This window comes from Paroedura picta, chromosome 1, assembly GCF_049243985.1.
Source record: "Paroedura picta isolate Pp20150507F chromosome 1, Ppicta_v3.0, whole genome shotgun sequence".
Classification (NCBI taxonomy): domain Eukaryota; kingdom Metazoa; phylum Chordata; class Lepidosauria; order Squamata; family Gekkonidae; genus Paroedura; species Paroedura picta.
In genome coordinates, this window is record NC_135369.1 from 111,425,365 (window position 1) to 111,449,675 (window position 24,311).

The window sequence follows — 24,311 nt, forward strand, 5'->3', positions numbered from 1 at the left end:
TGGCATGCTTCTTTAGAAATCCTGCTGTCCAACAGCAGTAGTGGCTGCCTGCTTAATCTATGGAGGGAGCTGAATCTAACCTTTTTGACAACTCTTTATACTGTCATTTGATAGAAAAACAAGTCTAAACTCTATGAATGCTTTGCTGACATATTTTCAGCACTGCATCCTCCCCCCCCCCCCAAAAAAAAGGGTATTAAGGTCTAGTGACCAACATCTACTTAGGATCTCCAGTTCTAAAGAGATCAAAGTGGCCTCAACCAGAGCCAGGGCTTTTTTGGCTCCGCCAACTGAGACCAGAATCCTGCAGGACTCACACCAGTTCTGCCAGGCCTACATAGACCTCTGCACCTGCATCTGCCAAATGGCTATCTTGGAGAAAATGCATCATGCCCTCCTAAATGTACGTGAGGAAAGGGCTTACCTGTCAGGAAATTCTAGTAAAGGAGAGTATAGCTACAGTGGAAAGCATCTGGGTGAAAATAAACGAGGGGAAAACAAACAGTGTGGTGGTTGGTGTCTGCTACCGACTGCCTGACCAACGAGAGGATGTGGATGCTGCACTTTGTGAGCAGCTTGGGAAAATATCCAAGCGGCAAGACCTTGTAATCATGGGCGACTTCAGTTTCCCAGATGTGTGCTGGGAAACAAACTCTGTGAAGCGTCCTCAGTCATGCAACTTTCTGACCTGCCTGGCTGACAATTTCATTTATCAAATGGTAGATGAACCCACAAGAGGTTCCCCCATACTGGACTTAATACTGATTAATACTTAATACTGATACAGGCAAGAGTTGGTGGATGAGGTGAAGGAGGTGGGGACCCTAGGGGGAAGTGACCATGTCCTCATAGAATTCCTTTTGAGCTGGGGGGGGCAAGGAAGCTGGTAGTCAGATGCGGATGTTAGATTTTCATAGGGCAAACTTTAATAAACTCAGAGACATGATGAGTGTCATACCATGGATGAGAATGCTGGAAGGGAAGGGAGCATGTGAACGGTGAGCGCTACTCAAACAAGAGCTATTGCATGCTCAATCCATGACTATCCCAGAAAGACGAAAACATTGCAGGAGCTCTAAGAAGCCTCTTTGGATGGACAGAGAACTTCAAAAGGAACTAAGAAAGAAAAGGGAAATGTTCAGGAAATGGAGGGAAGGACAGAGCTCTAAAGAAGATTACCTACAGGTTACTAGCCACTGTAGATCAATCATCAAAAAGGCCTAAGCTGAGAGTGAGCTAAGATTGGCCAGGGAAGCCCATTGTAACAAGAAAAGATTTTCAGTTATGTGAGGAGCAAACGTAAAGTAAAGGAGGCAATAGGCCCACTGTTGGGAGCAGATGGACAAACTCTAACAGAGGATACAGAGAAAGCAGAAAGGCTCAGTGCCTAATTTACATCTGTTTTTTCCCACAGGTCAAAGGGTTTAGGCACATCTAGAGATGGCAGTAGCCAAGGGATAGTGTCTGGGTGGCAGGTTGACATGGACAGAGAAGTTGTCGAGAGGCATTTAGCTGCATTGGATGAGTTCAAATCCCTTGGATTTTAGTAAAGCTTTTGATAAGGTCCCCCATGATGTTCTGATGGATAAATTGAAGGACTGCAATCTGGATTTTCAGATAGTTAGGTGGATAGGGAATTGGGTAGAGAACCGCACTCAAAGAGTTGTTGTCAATGGTGTTTCATCAGACGGGAGGGAGGTGAGTAGCGGGGTACCTCAGGGCTCAGGGCTCGGCCCGGTACTTTTGAACGTATTTATTAATGATCTAGATGAGGGGGTGGAAGGACTACTCATCAAGTTTGCAGATGACACCAAATTGGGAGGACTTTCAAATACTCCAGAAGATAGAGACAGGGTTCAACGAGATCTGAACAAAATGGAAAAATGGGCAAATGAGTACAATATGCAATTTAAGAAAGATAAGTGTAAAGTTCTGCATCTGGGTCAGAAAAATGAAAAGCATGCCTACTGGATGGGGGATACGCTTCTAGGTAACACTGTGTGAACAAGACCTTGGGGTACTTGTGGATTGTAAGCTAAACATGAGCAGGCAGTGTGATGCAGCGGTAAAAAAGGCAAATGCCATTTGGGCTGTATCAACAGGGGCATCACATCAAAATCACAAGATGTCATATTCCCATTGTATATGGCACTGGTCAGACCACACCTGGAGTACTGTGTGCAGTTCTGGAGGCCTCACTTCAAGAAGGACGTAGATAAAATTGAAAGGGTACAGAGGAGAGCAACAAAGATGATCTGGGGCCAAGGGACCAAGCCCCATGAAGATAGGTTGAGGGATTTCGGAATGTTCGGCCGGGAGAAAAGGAGGTTCAGATGGGACATGATAGCCCTCTTTAAGTATTTGAAAGGTTGTCACTTGGAGGAGGGCAGGATGCTGTTCCCGTTGGCTGCAAAGGACGCGCAGTAATGGGTTTAAACTACAAGTACAACGATATAAGCTAGATATTAGGGGGAAAAATTGACAGTCAGAATAGTTCAGGAGTGGAATAGGATGCCTAAGGAGGTGGTGAGCTCCCCCTCAATGGCAGTCTTCAAGCAAAGGTTGGTTACACACTTTTCATGGATGCTTTAGGATGCTTTGGGCTGATCCTGCGTTGAGCAGGGGGTTGGACTAGATGGCCTCCATGGCCCCTTCCAACTCTGTGATTCTATGATTCTAAATCCCAAGCAATTTTATATATGACAATTGTAGCATTAATGATTTTGTGATCCACCCTGAGTCATCTGAGTCATCCGTGCTGAGACGCTGGCCTCTTCAGGCTGGAACGGCCACTTTGACAGCCAAAGTGCCCAACCCGACTGGGAATAAACTTTCTCAGGGGCAAAAATGGCTGCTGGATGGGGAGAGCTAGAAATCTTGTGATTATCAGCACTTTTTGCTTACATATCATGGGATCCAAACAATTGTCACGGAAATTATCTTCTTTACTATCATCCTCTCTAAGAGTCCAAAGAGTCTAGAAATATATGTCTTTAATGCAAAAGAGATCAAAGAATTCATATCAAAGCCTGAGACCTTTAGAAAAGTTGTAAAAAGAGAAACTAATGATAAAAGAAGAATCTATAAATAGCAACGATCACAAAATAAAATCATGATTTAACTTCATACACAGACCCAAATGTTTGACAGCACTTCACCCTTTAATTATTGTATAAAATCACTCATTTTCAAATGTTTATTGCTGATCAATGATAATATCACATAAACTGGATCTGAAGTAAATATGGAGGGATCACATTTAGATCTCTTCAAAACATAATCCAAGTTCTAAGAGTCTGTTTCAGAACCTATTGAGATCAAGGGTTCAAATAATTTTTTTTTTAATTTATTGACCGCCACTCTTGGGCCAAGCCGGCTCAGAGTAGTTTACAATAAACCCCCAATAAAACAACAATTACAATCCCTGAGCAGCGAGTCCAGACTATTTGATCACAACTCACCAGTCCACTCCCAATACACACCACCAACTGACAGGTGGCCTCTTAGATATGCAGGATCCAGACTGCAAGTGGCCTTAAAGGTTGGCGTCAGAACCTTGAACTTGATCCGGTACATAATTGGTAACCAATGCAGCTGCCTCAGCACTGGTTGGATATGGGCCCTCCAAGATGATCTAGTGAGGACCCTAGCAGCTGCATTTTGTACCAACTGTAATTTCCAGGTCAAAGACAAGGGAAGGCCTGCTTAGAGCGTGTTAGAGAAGTCAAGTCTGTAAGTGAGTTGCATGGATCACTGTGACCAAGTGCTAGGGTGACAGGTAGGCCGCTAGTAGCTTGACTTGGCTTAGGTAGAAAAATGCCACCTGGGCTGCCCTGGTGATCTGCACCTTCATCTATAGAGGCATCGAAGATCACCCCCAAATTCCTGGGCATAGTTACAGCCTCCAGCTGCACCCCACCCAGGAAGGGGAGACACGCTTCCTGATCCTGCCCCCTTCTGTCCAGACACAGGACCTCCATCTTGGAGGGGTTGAATTTCAGGCAACTCTGCCTGGATTATTCAGCCCCTGCTTCCATACATCTGGCAAATGTATGTGGGGTGGGGATCTGGCCGGCCATCCTTCAGAAGATAGAGCTCGGTGTCATCCATATTGTTAAGTACTGCAGGACCCCTGCCTTACCAACTGGCATACTGAATTCTACAACCAGTGGCAATCCTCAACTGGACAAAGCCATGCCAAGTCTACCAAGCAAGGTCAGACTCCATCTTAAAGAGCTTGCTGTCAGCCACAGGTTCAGAATGACAGCCTCTGCCTGACACAGGTATCCCCTGACTCAATATTGCTCTCCTCCTAACCCCCACACCACCCCATTGTACTGCTGATCTGTTTGCCCAGGGATTCCTAGGCAAACCTCTTTGTCTTTCATATGACTCATGCTTGGCCCCTCTGCCATGGGAAATCTCTTTCCCAAATCCAGCAGCTAGACCTATTGAGACATGATGGTTCCCTTTTCTTAGACCCATTAATGCCTTTGTTTAAACCCATCAACATCCATTTCCAGACCTGGCCGGGACATTGCCCAACATCCTGTCCAATGGAAAATTCCATCATGTGCTCATCTAGGCCACATCACACAGCCCCCTCCCCAAAAACCTATATAAACAGTAGCTATACACAGCCATCATGAGTGACTTCCAACTCAGGATCCATTGGAACCTCCCTTCACGCTGGCTCGTGTCACTGATCTCTGACTCTCTTCTCTAAAGGAACGGTAATTATACTGAACTATGTTTTCCTCACCCTGATTCTTCTCTATATGACTGTTTGTTAGGTGTGTTAGATACATTTATGCTTTTATTATTCTCTTCCTAATAAAGACTGTTACTATTTTTATAATTTACCAACATTACCTGCCTTGAGTTCTTAAGGGTTCAATAACCTTGTAAACATTGGCAAAATCGATCCATTTTAGCTAAGTTACCGACCTCTTGCTCTGCTAGTTCCCCACGGCTTAATATATGTGTCAAAAGACACGTGCAATTCTGGTAATAACTAGACTCAAAGCCCGCTGCAGTCTTAAATGCAGTGGGTGCTAATGGCAGGAAGGGGGGGGAGGCACCGGAAACCCTGAAGCTGACACGCCTCCCGCCCCCTTGCCCACCTCCCAGTCCTGAAGGCAGCAGGACAGAGATGCGTTGGCGTCAGGACTGGAGGGCACCATGGGTGGCTGCCATCCTACCTGTTAGGTAGCAGTGGCTGCATCGCGTCTTCAGCGGCGGCTCCTCTGTGTGCCCTCTGAGGGCGCCACCACCAGAGCACAGGTGCCAGAGCAGCCTTGTGTGCGTGCTGTGCAGTGGCGACTCTCTGCGGGCAGTGCCACCGCCTTGTGCCTCTGCCTCGTGCCTCCCCTGTCTGGGTCACTCACCATTGCTGCCTCCTCCTCTTTCTCTGACGCAGGCGGTCACCCTGTTTGGTGACACTGGTGTAGGTGGGGCCTCCTTGCTCCTGCGGCCATCGTCCTTTCTCCGCCACCGCCACCTGGGTGGAGCGGCGGACCATGGCAGATGCGCTGGCTCCAGCAGCCAGGCGTGTCTGCAAGCAGAGCGGCAAGCAGCTGGCCACAGAGGGCAGCAACTATAGGAGCTGGCCCAATCAAGGTGCGGCCAGCTTCAAGCTCGGACACTTGCCACGAGCTGGACACGCTCCACCCCCAGCCAGTTTTCAAAAACCCATGGATAAGGAACCCATGGATAAGGATATACTGGTGAAAACCCAGCCCAAAGCTCCAGGCCAGCTTTGTCCCAGAGAGCACATATAGATGTTGAAAACCATGAGGGAGAGTATCCCCTGTGGCACTTCACAAGGCAGTACAAAGGGGCATGAAAACTCATCTCCCGTAACCACCCTGTGTTTGGTTCTGGTGAAGGGAGACCAGCCACTGTAAGGCTGTCCCCCGAATCCCCTTCCCAGCAAGCATCAGTTCACAAGTAGGTGTTTACCATATAATGACTACATCAAGAAATCCACACACAGATGGACAGCAAACACATATCAAACAATCAAAGCTTTCATATTAACATATATATAACTTTAACCAAACAGTCTACATGTTGAATCATCAAGTATAGTTTTGGGTATAGAGTGGCCTGGATGTTTCAATTCATACAACCAAATAACATTTTAATAATTAATGTATGACTAGGGCAGTGTACCAAAATCACTACTATGGGCTGAAATAACTTAATCTACTTTCTAAAAAAATATTTCAGTATTTTACATTTAATTTTTTTAAATGTACATCAGGTGAACACTTAAAAACGTTTATCTTCATAATATATTACATTTTACACTTGTAAATGATATGATCTGTAGGGCAACTGTTAATGTAATACATCTATAGAGATATCTTTAAAACAATGCCTTCATTATTTATTGCTTGCCATTTATAAATCAATGTCATTCACTCAATGAGAATGGGCAACTTAACTATATTAATCTGATTTCAACCACGGGAAGGGGGGAAAAGTGGAGAAATTAATACTTTCCTTATGAGCAAAGGAAAGGGATAGTTAACTTATTCAGCTATATAGTCAATCTAGTTGTCTATGAAAGACGCGGAATACCTACAGTGGGCTTTCCTCACTTAGCTGTAGCTTTAAAAGAACTCAAACTAGTAAGTCATGTCAAACTGTTGATGTGAGTTTCGGCAGGAAATATGGTAACAGGGAAGTAACATAATGACTAGTTAGTTAGTTAGTTTTATTACGGTCATAGACCAGCACACATAATGACTAGATCTTCTGGTCTTAGCTGAAGCGGCAGCACTTGGAAAGGCATTTCAGCTACCCATCAAAACTTAATGGCCATTTTAATGCCAAATACATGGTTTAAGAACAGCTATAATCCATAGTTTAAACCTGAAGTCAACTTGCCACATACGACAAAGATCTAGTTAATGGCCTTATGGCAATCTCATATGGTTAGGAACCAGCAAAAGGGGAAGACCCAATCCAAGAGTCGAGACAGGAACTTAGAAGGTTGAACAGCTAAAACACAGAACAAAGTACTGGTTCTTTCACAAGTGATGAATAATGCACTTTTAATGTAAATTCCAGTTGCAAAGAGCACTGAAAATGGATTGAAAGTATATTATTCAGTTTGTGTGTGAGTGTCTAAGGTCAAGGTATCCCCTGTGCAAGCACCGAGTCATGTCCGACCCTGGGGTGACGCCCTCTAGCGTTTTCATAGCAGACTCAATATGGGGTGGTTTGCTAGTGCCTTCCCCAGTCATTACCGTTTACCCCCCAGCAAGCTGGGTACTCATTTTACCCACCTTGGAAGGATGGAAGGCTGAGTCAACCTTGAGCCGGCTGCTGGGATTGAACTCCCAGCCTCATGGGCAGAGCTTCAGACTGTATGTCTGCTGCCTTAGCACTCTGTGCCACAAGAGGCTCTGTGTGAGTGTCTATTTACATCTATTTACTGCAAAGTACACTGTAACTACAAATCAGAAACATCATTCATAGAATACAGATAAAAACAAAGAGGTAGTGGGCATCGCATCCATTAAGAAATTGCATACAACAACCAATATCAGTTCTACATACAATAAACAAATGACCAATATTTTGGTCTATTGGCTGTTGTATGTGTAACTTACATTGGTTGCTATATGCAATCTCTTAATGGATGCGATGCCCACTACCTGTGTATTTGTTGTTTCTAATTTGTAGTTACTGTGCACTTTGCAAGAACAAGATATATTTTATTCTATGTTCTAGCTGCTCAACCCTTTAGGGTTTTCAAGGCAAGAGACGTTCAGTGGTGGTTTGCCATTGCCTATATCCGTAATTGCCTGTCTCCCCAGTATTCCTTAGAAGTCTCCCAACCAAATAAGCAGCCAGGGCCAACCTGCTTGGCTTCCCAGATCTGCTGAGATCTGGTTAGCCTGGGCTACCCAGATCAGCTGTTTGTTCAAGAAAAATACCAGGGGAGTGGGTGGGAGGATGTTGTTCTCCATAAAGACCACATGTTCCTTTCCAGATCCTCTGTTCTTAATATGGTAGATATTGTGTATGCATCTATGGTACTGATACACTGGCAATTGTTAGTTTATGGATCACTCCACTATGTAATAGATTTCCTTGCCAGCTTTGAAGAAGTCATGAGATCTCTCATTCCTATAGCTTATCGTTAATTTTCATTCCAAACCTACTTTTCTAGACATAGCTCTGTACATGATGGCCATGGTCCTACCCCAGTCTGTGTCTTGCTCAACAGTATCCTGCTTTTCTCTTGCAAAGCAGGATTCAAAGCAGCTCAAAAAAGTAACAAAAATACCATCTATAATTGTTGCTATCTTTGCCATAAAAACTCTATGGACAATTCCAAAAGGCAAAACGATATGATGCCAGAAGATGAGATCCTCAGGTCAGAAGGTGTCCAATATGCTATTGGGGATGAGCAGACGGCTAGTATGAGAAGCACCAGAATGAAAGAAGCGACTGGGCCAAAGCCAAAAGGACGCTCAGTTGTGGAGGGAACTGGTGGCGAAAAGACAGTCCGATGCTGTAAAGACTTCTTTTCCATAGGAACTTGGAACGTCAGATCCATGAATCAAGGTAAGCTGGACGTGGTCAAACAAGAGATGACAAGACTGAACATCGACATTTTAGGAATCAGTGAACTCAAATGGACAGGAATGGGTGAATTTAATTCAGATGACCATCAGGTATACCACTGTAGGCAAGAATCTCTCAGAAGAAATGGAGTAGCCTTCATAATCAATAAAAGAGCAGGAAAAGCAGTATTGGGATACAACCCCTAAAATGACAGAATAATCTCCGTTCGAATCCAAGGCAAACCATTCAACATCAAAGTAATCCAGGTCTATGCCCCAACCACTGCTGCTGAAGAAGATGAAGTTGACCAGTTCTATGAAACCCTACAACACCTTCCAGAAGCAATGCCAAAAAATGATGCGCTTATCATCATGGGGGATTGGAATGCCAAAGTAGGAAGCCAAAAGATAACCGGGATAACAGGCAACTTTGCCCATGGAATACAAAATGAAGCAGGGCACAGGCTGGTAGAATTTTGTCAAGATAATACAATGGTCATAGCAAACACTCTTTTCCAACAACCCAAGAGACGACTCTACACATGGACAACATCAGACGGTCAACACAGAAATCAGATTGACTATGTGCTCTGCAGCCAAAGATGGAGAAATTCTATACAGTCAGTAAAAACAAGACCAGGAGCTGATTGTGGTTCTGATCATCGGCTTCTTGTTGCAAAATTTAGGCTTAAATTGAAGAAACTAGGGAAAAGCACTAGGCAACTCAGGTATGAACTAAATTATATCCCTGACAAATATACAGTCGAGGTGACAAATAAATTTAAAGAATTAGACCTGATAGACAGAGTGTCTGAAGAACTATGGATGGAGGTTTGCAACATTGTACAAGAGGTAGCAACTAAAACCATCCCAAAGAAAAAGAAATGCAGGAAATCAAAATGGCTGTCTGAGGAAGCTTTACAAATAGCTGAGGAGAGAAGGGAAGTGAAAGGCCAGGGAGAAAGAGAAAGATACACCCAATTCAATGCAGAATTCCAGAAAATAGCTAGAAGAGATAAAAATGCCTTCCTAAATGAACAGTGCAAACAAATAGAAGAAAACAACAGAATGGGGAGGACCAGAGATCTCTTCATGAAAATTGGAGATATGAAGAGAACGTTTCGTGCAAAGATGAGTATGATAAGGGACCGAAATGTTAGGGACCTCACAGAAGCAGAAGAGATTTTAAAAAGGTGGCAAAATTATACAGAAGAATTATACAAGAGCGAGCTTAACATCCCTGATAACCACAATGGGGTAGTTACTAACCTGGAGCCAGAAATCCTGGAATGTAAAATCAAATGGTCCTTAGGAAGTCTCAGCAACAATAAAGCTAGTGGTGGTGACAGCATTCCAGTTGAACTATTCAAAATCTTAAAAGACGATGCAGTAAAAGTGCTACACTCAATATGCCAGCAAATCTGGAAAACTCAACAGTGGCCACAGGATTGGAAAAGGTCAGTTTACATTCCAATCCCAAAGAAGCGCAATGCCAAAGAATGTTCAAACTACCACACCATTGCACTCATTTCTCATGCTAGCAAAGTTATGCTCAAAATCCTACAAGCTAGGCTCCAGCAATATGTGGACCGAGAACTTCCAGAAGTACAGGCAGGATTTCAAAGAGGCAGAGGAACTAGAGATCAAATTGCCAACATACGCTGGATCATGGAGAAAGCTAGGGAGTTCCAGAAGAACATCTACTTCTGCTTCATTGACTATGCTAAAGCCTTTGATTGTGTGGAGCACAACAAATTGTGGAAAGTTCTTAAAGAGATGGGAATACCAGAGCATCTTATCTGTCTTTTGAGAAACCTATATGCAGGTCAAGAAGCAACAGTGAGAACCGGGCATAGAATAACTGACTGGTTCAAAATTGAGAAAGGAGTTTGGCAAGGCTGTATACAGCGCCTTGCCTATTTAACTTGTATGTGGAGCACATCGTGAGAAAGGTGGGGTTAGATGAGTCACAAATTGGGATTAAGATTGCAGGGAGAAATATCAACAACCTCAGATATGCAGATGATACCACTCTAATGGCAGAAAGCGAACAGGAACTAAAGAGCCTGTTGATGTGGGTGAAGGAGGAGAGTGCAAAAATTGATTTGAAACTCAACATCAAGAAAACGAAGATCATGGCATCCAGCCCTCTCAATTCCTGGCAAATAGATGGGGAAGAAATGGAGGTAGTGACAGATTTTATTTTCCTGGGCTCCAAGATCACTGCAGATGGGGACTGCAGCCAAGAAATTAAAAGATGCTTGCTCCTGGGGAGGAAAGTTATGGCATATCTAGACAGTATCCTAAAAAGCAGAGACATCACCCTGCCAACAAAAGTTTGTCTAGTCAAGGCTATGGTCTTCCCAGTTGCAATATATAGCTGTGAAAGTTGGACCATAAGGAAGGCTGAGCGTCAAAAAATTGAGGCTTTTGAACTCTGGTGCTGGAGAAGACTCTTGCGAATCCCTTGTACTGCAAGGTGAACAAACTGGTCAGTCCTAGAGGTTATCAGCCCTGACTGCTCCTTAGAAGGCCAGATCCTGAAGATGAAACCTAAATACTTTGGCCACCTCATGAGAAGGAAGGACTCCCAGGAGAAGAGCCTAATGCTGGGAGTGATTGAGGGCAAAAGAAGAAGGGGCCGACAGAGAATGAGGTGGCTGGATGGAGTCACTGAAGCAATCAGTGCGAACTTAAATGGACTCCGGGGAATGACAGAGAACAGGAAGGCCTGGAGGATCATTGTCCATGGGGTCACGATGGGTCAGACACGACTTCACACCTAACAACAACAGTAATTGTTGCTATATAATAAAAAGGCAAAAAAGCTCCTCTAATATTATACACAAATTTTCCAGTCAGATATTCAGGTCAATACTAATACTAAGTCTACTAATCAACTGTCAAAGGGTAGTTTTGATTTGGTTGAGTGTACTTTGGTTAATTGTACTTTGATTTGGCTGAGTGCAATGTTTTCTGGTTAAATGCAATAATCATTATGTGGATACTTACATAATTAGGTCTACTGTTTTTATATAGAATCATAAAATTATGCATGTAAAAACAAAAATAAAACCTAGCCAGGATTTAAGGCTCCCTGAAATCCTGTTAACATTTACTTGGGACTAAATGCCACTGAAGTTAGTTGAACTTAATTTGTGACACACATAGGGTTAGGTGAGAAATTTGTAATTCACAATATACACTCATTCAGCTCAGGATATTTTTACATTGCAGGTTACTCTGTCATTTTAGTGCAGTTGTGTCCTCAGTGCCTATAACATATTTGATTTCAATATATTATGATGGAGCTACTCCCAAATGTCATTCATGTTTCCTTTTTTTCGCACTAAAACCCCATGCTTCAAGCCTGTGGCAGTTAACTAAGGTAATTTTTCTGGGGATGTACAAACAGTACTATCAGCCAAACCTTTTCATTGTCCCCTTTCTTAATTTACATATTTTGAAAAGCACCAAAAAACAAATAAATAAACAAAGGACATAAGTAGTACACAAGATGACTGCAATCAGAAATCAACACATAATCATTACTCATACATTTTTGTCCAATCTGAAGAAAAATCTTAAAACAGGTCTCTACTGCACTATCCAGTTTGGTGTAGTGGTTAGGAGTGCGGACTTCTAATCTGGCATTCTAATCTGATAAAGCTGTTCTGACCAAGCAGTGATATCAGGGCTCTCTCAACCTACCACCTACCTCAAAGGGTGTCTGTTGAGGGGAGAGGAATGGGAAGGCGACTGTAAGCCGCTTTGAGCCTCCTTCAAGTAGGGAAAAGCGGCATATAAGAACCAACACTTCTTCTTCTTCTATCATTTATTCCACAGCATTTTAATGCAAACTAGTTTAATATGAAATCACACAGAAACACTGTAAACTAAAGAGCACCTCAAATAGGCCCAAGCCTTCTAGGATTTTTCTGACAGCCAATCAGCCTGTATCACAATCCTGTAAACAGTTTATGCTAGACTAAGATCAGCTATTGGGGAACAAAATCTGAGCCAACCAAAGCTTTAACAGTTCTTATTTATTTATTTATTTGTTCATTCATTTAATTATTTATTTATTGTTTTGATGTATATCCCGCCACTCTCCATGGATTGGTGACGGGTCACATAACACAATATAAAATCCCCAATAAAACCAATCCCCCAATTAACATAGATCACAAAAAGCAGCATAATCTCAACCTCCCTATCCACGGCTGACCATCACCACAGGGAGGGAATTCGCAAGATGGCACAGCATTTGGCTGGAAGAGGGGCCCAACTGTGCCAAATTTGTTGTGTTATTTTCCTACAGCTAGCTTCCCATTTCCAGACTGATTTGGCAGTCCATTCAATTCTGTTTTTCCATTATACTCAAAACTATGCATCATTTACTTGGAAGTAAGCCCCAATGAAATATACTTCCAACTTTCCATGTAATTATTTTAACTTTAACATATGCTATTTTGAAATATTTTTTTCTGAATTGTTATATTATTCACAGATTAGCTCTTCAACTTATTACTTTGTCCTTGAAATGTTAAATGAAATATTGTATGCTTGTTCTTTCCACATCTTTATTAATCACTACAGGAACACTGTCTCTATTTACATTAATACCTGTCCTTATAATGTTAAATGATGAAGCATTAATGAAAATGCAATATATCGATCAGAAAACTGTTTTGTCAACATACAACGAGAAACGCCCAATTAAACTCCATGACTGAACCCTTTATGAATAATATAAACATTACACTGTGCTTAAACAATTCACTGTTAAGAACTCTCAGAATTCCAAATGAACAGTTCGGAACAGAAACGATAAATTAAAGCTGACTTTCTGCCATAAATACAAACTTAGTACAGACCTAAACTTCCCAACAAATATGTCACAGGAGTTGAAAAAGCTGTTCTAATGTCATTAGTTTGATTCATTTTACACTACTGTAGAAATTAACTGAAGATACAGCGCATCTCAGGAAACATAAATACTCTGACCATATTCAACAGCTCAGATGAATTAGAATTCATCCAATAATAGACAAAGCAAAGAGAATCTCCCTAACTTACATCCTCCATGCAGAGCTATTTTCCCCCTGCAGCTAGAAGAAACACTCTTACCCCCAGTTAACCAGAAACTCTGAGAAGATATAGAAATAATAAATGGGGAAAAATCTAGGTTGTTGAAAGCATCTAAAAAGGTTGTGGGGGGCAAAGGGGATGGTAAAGGCCCCTTTTCTTTCCTCCAACTGACTATAAGAACTGCAGACAAGACATGGTGTTCTGAACTGAAGTACATTTAATGGAGTACAATGCATTTCATAGCATACTGTATATGAAGCATACACCCAATCTTCAAACATGAATTTCACTTCAAAATATACAGAAGATCAGATTCTTCAAAGTTCCTGTACATTTGAAGGAAAATCCTCATTTGAAGCATATGCCTGCACTTCATATCTCTGTACTAAAAACACATCTAATGCAAAACGTCTTCTAAGAAGAGACCATCTAATTCCTCCCGATCTCTGGTTAAGATTCCAAGAAAGCAACTATTCTGTATTTACATTAGGAAACTAAAGTACAGAGACCTGACCTTCTCACAACTGTATAAATTAATGATCCACTTGATAACCAAATGGACATTCTGTTGATGTTTTTTTTTTTAAGTGTGCTTACAGGACAGCTTCAAGTATGTTAACAAGAATTCACTATGTCCTCCCTTCATCTCCACCCTTTATGGTTTTAACAATGGGAAAGGATTACCAGGCATTTTAATTCAGTCTTGAAAGCATCATCTCTTCTTTTCCATAGACATATTTGTTTAAGTAGAAAGACCAGCAACCCTCATGAGAGCTTGAATGGTGTAGTGGTTAAAGATGGAAGACTCTAATCTGGAAGCCCAGGTTTGCTTTCCCACTCCTTCACATTAAGCCTGCTGGGTGACCATGAGCCAGTCACACTTCTCTCAGAACTCTCTCAGGCCCACCTACCTCACAAAGTTGTTGTGGGGAGTGATCATAAGCCCCTTTGAGACTTTTAAGTGTAAAGAAAAGCAGGGTATAAAAGCCAACTGTTTTCTTCTAATAAACATTCTACTGTTAATTGTCTACATCTGATATATATTGCTATTTATTGTTAAAAGCTATGAACTTGTTCTCTGATTACTCCAGCACTAGGTTTGTTAATTCTATTTCACAAAAAATGTTTATGTGCAAGGGAAGCTTCCCAATTACCATTTTCCCCACACAATTAAAAAAAATCAAACCCACTTCACAATTAAATCTCAGATACATTGTTATGTGTGTAAATCGTACACTTGTGAGTACTCATCTTAAAGTACATATGATATACAACTAGTGTAGCCTTCTTCATAAGAATTTAGTAAAGAGCAACACATGTTTGCAAAATGCAAGTAAGTTAAAATAAAATGCTTCAGAGACAACCAAATACTATCTAAATTGTTCTGAATCACCACTAACACCAGAAATAAAAGGGAAAATAGACAATTAGTGCTATCCTATAATAAAATGAGCAAACTGGATGGGAATGAATAAAAATATACTCACACCTGTCTACAACGGGCAGGAATGTTTTAATGCTTATACTGTTGAGCAAACAACTGGAAACAATTTGATCAACAAACCTCATAAACGTTCTACCATTAATTTTCTTATATATTCAACAGCGGCATTGTAGTTATGGAAATAGTAAGGCTGGCAATAAAAAAAGCATAAATCAGGGTATAACTGCATAATGTTTAAGAGACCTTAAAAAAAAGAAATCAATCAGCATGTGAGCTCAAAAGAAATTCCCACAATTCTACACCCTTAGGCCTAAATCTGAATTTTCCTTCCTAGGTGGATACTTCGAATCTACCAGTAGGGGTCCCTCCTTGGCCAGTTTTGGAGGAAGTTTTTTTTTTTTTTGCTGTACTTTAAACTTTTCTAGAGAAAAATTCTTACTCAAGATCCGCACCACCATCAGCAGCCCCCCCCCCCCACCTCATAAAACCCCTGCGCTGAAATGTTAAAGAGAGCCGTAAAAGTAAGGGGGCAGAGATCTTTTTGCCTACTACTTTTACCGGAGGCCCCGATTACACATCAGCAAAACTACCAAATCTAAATTATGCCTCGGGCTGCAATGAAGTTTCTCTCATAAACCACTTACTTTGTCTCTTTCTTCGTGTTAGAAACTGTAAACTCAGTGAATAAGATTTTCAAAGTGTGTGTGCGTGTGTAAATAACCTCACCACTTTGTCTAGAGGGAAATGCCCCAGCGGAGGACGAGACTATTATACATGAGGCAAAAGGTGTGTGCGTGAGAGAGACAGGAGAAACCGTAACTGAGGAAGTTGCATAATGAAAGGCTCTTGTTTGTTAAGCGGGTCCCGTTTTTCTTATGGAGCCTGCGACGGAATCCGGGAAGGGGTGGCTGCCTGGAAGGAACACAAGACCCTTTTCGCCCTTCTTTCTCCTCCCGCACTCCCACCTTCCGCAAAGCCTTCGTGCTTTTTCTCCTTCTCGCTCTTCCATAAGAAACGGTTCTAGAGAATTTTGTTCTGGATTCTTACAGATGCCGCTCCGAAAGCCAGAGTCCCCCCCCCCCCGAAACAAATTACCCACCTTGTTTTTTGATACATACATATATGTACATATATATATATAGGAAGACGTCTCCTTGAAGGGCTCCTCAGCCCAGCTTCCCTTCACACTGCCTGACCAGACACTTCGGGGAGTGGGGGGTGCCTTTCGAAAAAGGTTCGCTCCTTTCAAACTTTTTTCGTCATACTTCCTCTTTCTGCGTGTGCGAATAAAGGGGAGGGGGCATCAGCAGAGTCCCCACCCCGCGTTTCGGTTATTTTCTACCCTCGCACACCGCCCAGCAGGCCTTTCTTCACGTTCTCGCACACTCATGCCTGCGAAGCTTTAGAATGAACGCCTCCCTAGCTCCCCGATGAACAAGTGTGTCACTGCTACGGCTTCATTATTTGCACGGGCTCCAGGAAGCGCAAGGATCTGAGCGGGCAGCAAAGTTGCAACGCTTCCCGAGCATTAGGGGCACCTCGGGGCGGCTAGCCAGCAGAATTCAGACGAAGCATCTTCCTCAGAGCTGTAAACATGTCCTTTTTCTCGCTCCCTCTCTCTCTCTCTCACACACACACACACGCATACAAATCGTCGCGTCTCTCCTTGGGAAGGGGGGTGCTGCTTCAGCCGCACTCCCCTCCCCGGAAGATAGTCCCAATCCCCACCCCACACATGTTTACATATAGGGAAAGCCACGGGAATCGAGCGCTCCCCACCACCGCCGCCGCCGCTGCCAGGAGCGTCTGTGCGCGTGTGGCGTGTGCGTGTGTGTGCAAAGTTTGCCCAAAATGGCGGAACTGGGGAGCTCAGTATTATATTTCTATATATCTCCACATAAGAAATACGCACCCCGCCACGCGCGCACGCACACCACAAAGTCCAGAAGCTGCAAAAGGGAGACCGGGAGGGAAAGAAAGGCAGGGAAACCCTCCGGGGCTGACGGCGGCTGCCGCGCGCGGACCTGAATAGGCCTTTTGCGGGAGGGGAGACACAACACACGCCGCACATTCAACCGGTATATCGCGCTGCAGCCGAATCTGGATGGGGAAAGTCCTTTCTCCCTGCCTTCCCCGCGCGCTCCCCACCTCTATCCCCCCCCCCCGAGGTAGCTCGCAAGCACACAAAAAGCACTGCGGGGTGGTCCCTACCCCGCCTTTGCCCACCGCCCCAACCCTTGCTGTGGCTCCCGACACCCCCCCCCCTCCCGGAATTAGACATCACCCCTCCCCACAACCCTTCAGAAGTGTCAAGAATTCGGCCGCGAGCTCCCTAGGCGGGTCGGCGGGCTGCAAAATCCACACCCCCCCCCCCTCCAGCCGCTGCCGCCGCCGCCTTGACTGTGAAACGCTCCCCTCATTTCCCTGCCCCCCCCCCCCCGTCTCCCAAATACTCGTCATATGTTTGGGGAGGGAGGGAATGCAAAGGCACCTCTCGCTCGCCCGCTCTCTTTTGTTCCTCTTGCACTCGCATTCACTTATGATTTAGGAAAGGTCCCCAGTGACCCACCCACTCGTCGGCCACTTCAGAGTCATTTGCCCACTTTCCCCATATTAAGTTCCATCCGCTGTCCTAAAGGTCGGGATGGATCTGCTCCCTGTACCCCGTCTCCCCCCCCCTTCTTCACCCCCCGATCCGTTTCATAAGGGAGGGAGAGGAGGTGCGCTTGCTTCCCTTTATCTCTCTCTAACTTTCATCCTCAGCGACGAGGGAAAATTCCAGCCGCCCTCAGCATTTTGCATTGCAGTTATCCTAACGGGTTAACAATTAGATCGGAACCAGCCGCTTCCTTACCCCCCCAAATTCTCTCTCTCTCTCTTTATTTTTTTTCTCCGTCTCTCGAGTAGTCCTGACAAATATGGTCCAGGGCTGCGGGCACAAGTGAGCATGCGCCCGTAGAGTCAGGGCTGGGGAAAGGGGAAACTGCTGCCGCTGCAGCAGCCGCCCGGGTGGCTGTTCTTCCTCCCTTCGCTGCTGTGCCTCTCTGGGAAAGGCAGCGGCAAGAATCGCGGATGCCTCCCCCCGTACCCCACCCCCAGCCCCTATACAGCCCCAAAGGCAGCATCTTCAAGGTGTATCAGTATCGCTGCTGATTTAATGGCAATGCTGAAGGAATAATCAAAGACAACCAGCAGTGGTGCTGAAATCTCTATTTTTAGGCTCTCTCTTCTTTCCTTTTTTTTTACAAAAAGAAAATTTACTTTTCTTTCAAGAGGCAGTAGAATCAGAGTTGTTGTTACCTGTTTCACCCAGGAAAGCCACAGCCGTTCAATCTGTCAGTATCAGGAGCCTAGAAATGTATGGGGGGACGGGGTTAGAAGTAAGGAAGAATGGTCTCTAGAGGCAAGAATGTATCTATTAGCCCCTATGGTGCCCTGGTTGCTTCAGGCTAGATGACTATGGAGAGCTGGGTTCAAGTCCATATTTAGCCATTCACTAAATAAGCTTCAGCAAGGCATTACCTTAATGGTCAACATAATCTACCTTACAGTGTTCTGAGGAAGAGACAACAATGAATGCCAGCCTAAGCTCGGGAGGAGAGCAGCATAAAAATAGATAACTATATATTAAACTATGTAAGGGGCATTTTTAATATGATTTACTAACTCTTTTTGTGTCCCTCAGCTATAAAGTGCATGTAACACCTTCACTAACAATTTTAAAACAAGCCTTCCTTTATTCTCTCTCACATTATGAGTTATTAGACACCATTATCATCATCACTTGTGAAAATATCCAAAATATAAACTAGTATATTTGTTACTAACTGAAACTTAAAAAAAATTGAGATCCAAAAAATCCCCTAATTTTAATTTTAATTTATATGTTTGACAAAATTATACCTGTTCTCCAGAGTGCTGTGCAAGTATTTTGGGCCAGTTCAATCAGCTATATTCCCCCAAGGGGAAAAGTTACCACAATATTTCAATGGATGTGTAAATAGGGAACTTTCATGGGAACTGGCCAGCACATGTCCTGATCATTCGCCAACTAATGTAACAGGAAATGGAAGAATTACATACTCTGCTTTAGTGGCTTTTCATTTATACAGCACTTTAAAAGTTGCTCACAACTCTGTGTAGTGCAGATACTGTTAAAGATACAAAGTTGAAAATGAAAAGAGATTGAAGTCCTGTGTTGCATTTGAGGGAGAGAAGAGACTTGGGATAAGCTGAGAGAGCTATATCCAGCTTTACACATAGCTATCTTGACTCTTGATTGTGAGAGTGTCTATTGCTGTCGGTCTTATGCAGGCACCAGTTATATCACCTGCATGTTTTTTTCCCACTGCTGGTATAGTAGTTACTTCAGTGGTTACTACAGTTGTTGAAAACTGAGGTGCATTTAATGGTAACATGACCACCTCTGAATGAATGGCTCTGTGATATTATGATCCCAGCCCTCACTTGGATAGCCCAAGCTAGCCCAATCTTGGAATCTAAACCAGATCCACCCTGGATAATACTTGGACTGGAGGCCACCAGGGAAGTCCAGGGCTGCTACACAGAAGCAGACAATGGCAATCGGCCTGTGTACGTCTCCTGATTTGAAAATCTTATGGACTCACAGTATATACCCAGTGGCATGGTGAGATAGAACAGGGATGTGCTGTCTAGTAGCAGCAGCCCATCTGATGGATCAGGAAGTTCTCAGGCCAAATGGCATCTCTACCATGAACTCATCAGGTGGCTTACTCTCAGCCTCAGCTCCCTGCCTGTGTTACACAGATAGTATTACTGACCTACTTGATAGGCTTGTAAGAATGACAACAAGAATGAGTATGACGTGATTTGAAAATTCAGCAATGTGTAAAGGTTAAGTTGCTTCATAAAGCTGATACAGAATTTGGAACATAATTTTTTTGTATGAAGCACAAGCTGGAGCCCACAGAGAATCATCAGAAAAATAATTGAGAATTTCACCTATGGTGAAGGGGTTTGGCTGCTCACCAAGTCCTGCACCTTGGCAAACTACAACCTATTGCCCTGACTGTTGAGGCCTGGGCCTAGATTGGCACAAAGTTTCTTTTCTAGCCCTGGACTTTAGTAGTATAATGGGAGGGAGGGGTATTTATACACCTCATATCCTGTTTTATAAGAGCAAATGAAAAGGACACACATTCCCGCCAACTTCCCCATTCTAATATTCTCTAAAATATTAGAGACTATGCCCCAATTTCAGTTTAAAGTATCTTCAAGATATTTATAAGTAATTTATATTTTAGGAACCCCCCCAAATTATTTTAGTTAAAAGTGGACCGAGTCCAAAAAAGCTTATAGCATTTTATAGTGATAAGAAGGGCAATTATGCTCAGAACATAGGCCTCAAGGTATACATCCCCTTATTCTAATTTTCCTTTCAAAGATACTATAAACTGTTATGGGCTTGAGCAGGCCAATTACCCCTCTCCTCTATTTTCATTTTCCTTGTCCTTTTAAAATGCACTTAACAACATTCAACACTCTATGGCTCCTGGGGACAAAGAGCATGTTCAATACTCATCAAGCCATTTCATGTTTAGTTTTTTTTAAATTAATGAGCTAATGCAGAAATCCCTGCATGACGGGCATTTTTGTCAAGTTTTCTATCAGCAGAACTGTTTATTCACAAGGCAATCACATACATTTATCCATTCATTCATTTATTTATTTAATTTGTATACCATCGTCCCCTGAGGCTCAGAGCAATTCACATAGAACAAAACAGAACAATACATCGAACTCAGTGATTATATTTAATGAAAGGTAACTGTAATAATAACAATAAACAGAGAAATAATATTCTAACATAGTGAACAATCTAACAAGCCCATGGTTGGTCATATTTGTTGCATGGGTTCAAGGAAAGGAGAAGAAGAGTTGGTTCTTATATGCCACTTTTCTCTACCCGAAGGAGGCTCAAAGTGGCTTACAGTCGCCTTCACTTTCCTTTCCCCACAACAGGCACCCTGTGAGGTGGGTGAGGCTGAGAGAGCCCTGATATCACTGCTTGGTCACAACAGTGCCGTGATGAGCCCAAGGTCACCCAGCTGGTTGCATGTGGGGGAGCGCAGAATCAAACCCAGTATGCCAGATTAGAAGTCTGCACTCCTAACCACTACACCAAACTGGTGTAGGGAGGGAAGTTCAGGGGTCCAGCAGATGTTGTTTAGTTCCAGTTGACCTCAACCAAAAGCCTGGCAGGGGAGCCCCCTTTTGCAGGACCTGCAGATCTGTTTTAGTTCTGATAGGGCCCTGATCTCCTATAGGAGCTCATTCCACCAGGGAGGGGCCAGGACAGAAAAGACTCTGGCCCTGGTTGAGGTCAAGCAGACTTCATTGGGACCAGGGATCACTAGCTGGTTGGAGGTGGTGCAGTGTAGAGCTCTTTGAGGAGAGTAGGCAGATAGACGGTCCTTCAGTACACTGGGCCCAGACCACGAATGGCCTTGAAGGTAATTACCAAGACCTTAAGCCTGATCCATTATTAAACTGGTAGCTGGTGCAGTTGTTGGAGGATGAGCCAGATGTGGGATCTCCATGGTGCTGCTGTAAGGACCCTGGCCACTGCATTCTGGACCAGTTGCAGTTTCTGGATCAAGGTTAAGGGTAGAACAAGTTGCAGAAGTCTAGTCTAAAGGTGAGTCTAGTCTAAAGGTGACCATTGTGTGGATCACTATGTCTAGGTGTTTTGGATCCAAGTAGGGCACTAGTAGAAGAAGAAGAAGAGTTGGTTCTTATATGCCACTTTTCCCTACCCGAAGAAGGCTCATAGTGGCTTACAGTTGCCTTCCCATTCCTCTCCCCACAACAGACACCCTGTAGGGTGGGTGAGGCTGAGAGAGCGCTGATATCACTCCTCGGTCAGAACAGTTTTATCAGTGCCATGACAAGCCCAAGGTCACCCAGCTGGTTGCATGTGGGGGAGTGCAGAATCGAACCTGGCATGCCAGATTAGAAGTCCGCACTCCTAACCACTACACCAAACTGGCTGTAGTAGTTTGCCAAAGGTGGTAGAAGGCCAGCCGTGCTACGCTTGTGACCCGGGCCTCCATGGAGAGGGAAGCATCCAGGATCATGTTCAGGATCCTGGTGGAATAAACCACTGATACCATCCAGGTTGGGCAGACGTGCTTCCTCGCTTGGACCCTTCCTGCCCAGCCACAGGACCTCTGTCTCTGAAGGACTGAGCTTCAGACAACTCTGCTTGAACCACATCATCACTGCTTCCAGGAAGCTGACTAATGCTTCTGGGGGGAAATCAGGGTGGTCATCCATCAGGAGGAGGAAGAACTGTGTGTCATCTGCGTATTGATGACAACACAGCCTGTACCAGTTGGACAGGAGGGAGTATGAAGATGTTAAATATGATTGGAGAGAGGACTGCTCCTTGCAGGATTCCACATCTGAGTTGGTGGCAGCTTGAAGATCTCTCTCCTAGTGCTACTCTCTGTCCATGACACTGGAGAAAGGAAATCAGGCACTGAAGTTCTGTCCCCTGAATTCCAGTGTCGCCAAGAAACTCATGGTTGATTGTGTTGAGTGCTGCTGAAATGTCTAATAATACAAGTAGCACTGATCCTTCTTGGTCTAACTGGTGATGGAGTCATCTGTCAAGGCAACTAGTGCTGTTTCTACCCCATGGCCAGGCTGGAAACCTGACTGGGATGGATGTAGGACTGAAGCTTCTTCCAGGAATACTAAAGGGAATTCCGCACATCAAAAAGAATAGTGTCACACCAGTGAAAGTGCATGACGCTATTAAAAATCGTGCCCCCCGCCATTTCTCATCTTCTTGCTCTGCCGCTTTCTTCTCCGACTTTCTCCTGCTTCCTGGCATTCCGCACCGCTGATTAAAATGGCGGAGGCAAAGAACACGCTGAACGCGCAACTCTCCCTCCACCTGTCAATCATGGCAGGCAGCCAATCACCTTTCCCCCCTGTTTTTAAGGGACAGTGATTTTCTTTGTTTAGTGAAACTTTGCCATTGTAATGCCTATGCATCTAATCACAGATGCAAAGTGCTTATTTTAATGCCACCCCACAGCCTTGAAGCTCAAGAACAGTAATTGCTTTCAAGATTTGGGGGGGGGGGGCTGAGTGGCATGCTTTGTGCGATAACTGGTGGGGAAAATATTTCTTGGCTACGCCTAACCATACCAACACATATTCGTTGCTCCAGGCTCTTTGCTCAAAAAAAAATTTTAAGCCCCGTTCTGGTAGAAAGGAGAGGGAGGCAGGGTCAAGGATGGATGCTGTAGATGGAGATCACACTACTTTGCCCACGTTGGTTACACACATGTCCTTGGTGCATGGCTTGCTGCTTGCTCTCCTACCGCTAATGCTATATGGTTGGGGGAATCCACTTTTTGGGATTCCCCAACTATCACTTTAAAATGGAGGATTTAGCTGCTGGTTTGCTGCTGGGACGCTGGATGCAGATGACATAATGTAAAACATTTATTAAAAAGCATCTGCATAAGGTTAGTATTTCACTTTTTTACTCGGGTGAGGAATGGGCCTGATATTTGGTCCATGACAGCCCTTTCAACCATTTTTCCCAGGAACGCTAGGTGCAAAATGGGTCAGTAGTTATTGGGCTTTCACAGATCTAGAGATTTTTTTTTCAGTAGTGAGCAAACCACTGCCTCTTTTAGCCCCTCTGGGAATTCTCCAGGTTCAAGGGAAAGGTCGATTATCTCACGGGGGGGGGGGGGAGCTTATTCTTATGTCTTGTGTTTTTATTAGCCATAATTTGCAAGGTTCTAGTGGGCATGTGGTTGATTTCACTTCTGAAATTATGCTGTCCACTTCAGTCAGCGAGAGTCATCTGAAGTTACTCAGTGTTCTCTCCAAAGATGGCTAAGGGACCTCTAGTTCACTTTCTGTGCCTAAGATTGGAAAGAGGTCATGGCGGAATGTCGAGATTTTGTCTGCAAAATGACTCGCAAATGTCTCACAGCTGATATCCAATTGGGTATTGTTTTGTTGCCCTTCCTCTAGGGCAGTGAGAGATCAAACTATCCTAAACAATTGTGCTGGGCATGAGTTAGCAGATGCCATGATAGCTGAGTAAAAGTCAGGTTTAAGTGACTTCACCGCCATCTCTCAGACTTTCCTCTGCATTCTATAATAATTCTTGAGGCTTCGCCGTG

At 43.8% G+C, this 24,311-nt stretch overlaps 1 protein-coding gene across 6 annotated transcripts in view; it reads right to left on the reverse strand.

The window, feature by feature from the left end:
* Window positions 1-18,098, reverse strand: part of L3MBTL3 (L3MBTL histone methyl-lysine binding protein 3) — an 85,760-nt gene extending 67,662 nt beyond the window's left edge. For 2 of the 6 annotated variants that reach the window (XM_077353154.1, XM_077353172.1), the window contains exon 1: window positions 16,217-16,986. In XM_077353154.1, coding sequence (XP_077209269.1) covers window positions 16,217-16,233 — 17 coding nt within the window. In that variant the 5' untranslated portion in view covers window positions 16,234-16,986. Of the gene's footprint in view, window positions 1-15,761; window positions 16,166-16,216; window positions 16,987-17,608; window positions 17,675-17,971 lie in introns of those variants that run through there. The other 4 variants (XM_077353136.1, XM_077353215.1, XM_077353162.1 and 1 more) reach the window with 4 other exon arrangements.
* Between the last annotated feature and the right edge of the window lie 6,213 nt (window positions 18,099-24,311).